Below are 2,973 nucleotides of genomic sequence, written 5' to 3' on the forward strand. Positions count from 1 at the left end.
GTCTTCGAGCAAAACCATACAGTTCCTTCATTTTTTTCCTAGATCTGGGCACAAAAATGATGGATTGCAGGTATCATTTGACTGGAGAGGTTTTGATACTACTGGTACTGGGTTATTTTGGTCGATACCTTAAAGAACTAAAAGCGTTACACACATGCGCATAGGGTTGGGTATCGTTTGGGTTTTTTCCGATATCGGTGCCTAAACGGTGCCTGAACCGATACTTTTTCTTCAAATTGAACAATATATTAACTGTTTAAAGTATATTATAAATATAAATAAATACAAAACACTTGGCTTCAAACTACAGCTTCAAACTTTTTAACTTCAAACTATGAACAATATTAACAGTTTACAGTATACTTAAATAAATATAAATAAATACAAAACACACACACACACACACACTACAGCTTCAAACTTCAGCAAATCTTTTGCAGAAATATGAGCATATTTGCCTTCTCTGGCAAAATAGGACACCTTTTTATTTTACCAGTTGGTGGCGGTAATGCGCCAATTCATCGTTTGCCAACCGCCACTACACCTCAAAGAAGAAGAAGAAGGTTTCGCGTGCCGGATGTTGTGCTTGTTATGATCGGCAGCGCTAAGTACCCGGATGTCGATGGAGGACGTTAGTAGCCTGCCAGCCGTTTGACAGATCGTTTTTTGTTTTTTTTAATAAATCATGGCCGAAGCTTCGCCAGAATGATGGAGGGGTTTGTTTCTAAGCGCGCACGGCTCGTTCGGTTGTAATAATACTATGAGTGAGGAGCGGAGGACCGAGGCTATCGTTAGCTGCTGCCAGGATGGAGGCATCAGAGTAGTGTAAAAAAAGTATTTCAATCGGCTCAGGCACCGAAAGGAAGCACCGAAATCTGCGTTGCGTTTCGGTCCGGTAGATACCGGTCGTATAGGTACCGGTGCCATGCCGGCACCGGGTTTCGGTACCCAACCCTACATGCGCACTGGTTAACTCAGTACTTAACAGTTATTGCACTGTATTCTGAGTTTTATTCACAAAAATGTTGAATCCGAAAAAATGCAGAAAGAAACTCGGATTCCAATGTTTGGTTGTGATTCAGAGTGGTGGTGTACCAAACAGTGTGAATGTTGGTGTGTTTCAGGTGGAGCAGTCCAAAGTGCTGGTAAAGGAAGGAGGAGTCCAGCTGACACTCACCATCGTCGATACTCCGGGTTTTGGAGATGCAGTGGATAACAGTAACTGGTGAGCCGCGCTGGCATATTCAGGGCGTTTTCCAAATTCCCAATAGATCATACGTTCTTTGATTATTTTTTTTTGTTTCTCTGCCTGATATCTTTTTCTCCATCTTTGCAGTTGGCAGCCAGTCATAAACTACATTGACAGCAAGTGCGAGGACTTCCTGAACGCCGAATCAAGAGTGAACCGCAGGTCCATGCCGGACAACCGAGTCCACTGCTGCCTGTACTTCATAGGGCCCTCTGGACACGGGTAGGTCTGCATGAGACGAAGGTGTGATAACATGAGATGGATTTCACATAAAGTAAGATCAGACAGCATAAGGCAATGAGATAAGATGCTCAAAACAGGACACAGTGTTCATATCATTGCGTTCCCCTCCATGCCACATGTTTGAAAAATAGAATATATTGACCATATTTTGACCATTTCAGACGTAAAGTTTTCAGTTTGTCTGTGTAAAATATTTAACTTATAATATTGGCTATAATTTACTCTGTGAAATAGTAGGTTTTAACAGTTGAAAAAAAGAGCCTTTTGGCTAACGCTGACACATTTACAGTGAAAATTTAAAAAACATTTACGCATCCGGCAAACACAGCAACATTAGCGTTTGTTTAAAGTCATGTTTCTGACCACCTGATGAATCTCAGTCCGATATTCACTCTCCTTTTTACTCTGTTTTGGCCTCCTCCAACTCCCGACAATCAGCTAGTTGTTCACTTTGATTTGTTCAAGGCTTTGTTAGAGCTCATTTGTGGAAAATAGCTATTGCTGGAAACTATACTGATAAGAAGCAGTGAGCGTGAATCAAAACGGTAAAGTAAGGGGCAGTAAAATAACCAAAACAATGGTGATTCGACAGACGCCTAATCGCTGAGGTCAACAATAGAGTCGGGTGATAATTCTCTGCGGTGGACTGTCATGACGTCACCCGTTGGTTTGCTGACTGCGGTTTTTGAAGCCTTGAGTTTTGAATTTTGAATTTTGGCCGTCACCATCTTTGTTTTTGTCCAACCAATGAACGGACGTGACCATATTTGGACTGAGGAGTGATGTAGAGACGCTGTATACGGCTCTGGTAGCGACCTGTCAATCACAAGGTAGCCCCGCCCTCTATTTGACTCTAAATGGACCATCATTTACTAAATGAACATCATGCTGTATTGAAGAAGACTTGAAACTAGAGAGTGACACCATTAACTCATGTTTACCATGTTTACTGAGGTAATAAATCAAGAGAGAAGTAGTCATTTTCTCATAGACTTCTATACAACCAGAGAAGTCGCCCCCTGATGGACGTTAGAGAGAATGCAGACTTAAGGCACTTCAGCACTCGATTCACTTACCAGAAATGGAGGTTGCTGCCTGGTCACTGCAAACAGTTGATCCATTTTTAAAGTGAATTATTGATTAAAGCACCTTGAAGTGTCATAGGTGTGTCAGTGAAGTGAGGTGCAGTGTTAAAGTGGGATGAAAACCTTCACACCCTTTGTCTTGGAGACTCCTAAATTGAGGGAAAGTCTACCTTTTAAATCCAGTTTCCAATCCTCTGCCAGCAACGCAGGCTGGTGTGTGTGTGTGTGTGTGTGTGTGTGTGCGTGTGCGTGTGCGCGCTAGACGAGGCTGCCAGCCAGCGTATGTGACCCACAAAGGTTATACAGTATAACCCAGTTCTGCTCATGCTCAGTAGAGCCCCGCTCTTCATCACTGAAATCACCCAATCGGAGCGGCGGCTCGGAGCGGCTCACAGA

The 2,973-nt window shown here is 42.9% G+C and overlaps 1 protein-coding gene across 1 annotated transcript; it reads left to right on the top strand.

Moving 5' to 3' along the window:
- Positions 1-494: 494 nt before the first annotated feature.
- Positions 495-2,180, top strand: LOC116377885 (septin-7-like). Its single transcript, XM_031839644.1, has 2 exons — positions 495-1,225; positions 1,337-2,180. Exons 1-2 carry the CDS (start codon positions 1,023-1,025, stop codon positions 1,473-1,475), a joined length of 342 nt encoding a protein of 113 aa, XP_031695504.1. The 5' UTR covers positions 495-1,022; the 3' UTR covers positions 1,476-2,180.
- Positions 2,181-2,973: the final 793 nt, after the last annotated feature.

Source organism: Anarrhichthys ocellatus, unplaced genomic scaffold (genome assembly GCF_004355925.1).
Source record: "Anarrhichthys ocellatus isolate YVR2014 unplaced genomic scaffold, GSC_Weel_1.0 scaffold1805, whole genome shotgun sequence".
NCBI classification, from domain to species: Eukaryota; Metazoa; Chordata; class Actinopteri; order Perciformes; family Anarhichadidae; genus Anarrhichthys; species Anarrhichthys ocellatus.

What these genes read in the sequence shown, in the direction of transcription:
- LOC116377885 (XM_031839644.1), top strand. Translation starts at nt 1,023, where the DNA reads ATGTTGAATCCGAAAAAATGCAGAAAGAAACTCGGATTCCAATGTTTG. An exon ending in GCAGTGGATAACAGTAACTG is followed by an intron (nt 1,226 to 1,336) that starts GTGAGCCGCGCT and finishes CCATCTTTGCAG; the next exon opens with TTGGCAGCCAGTCATAAACT.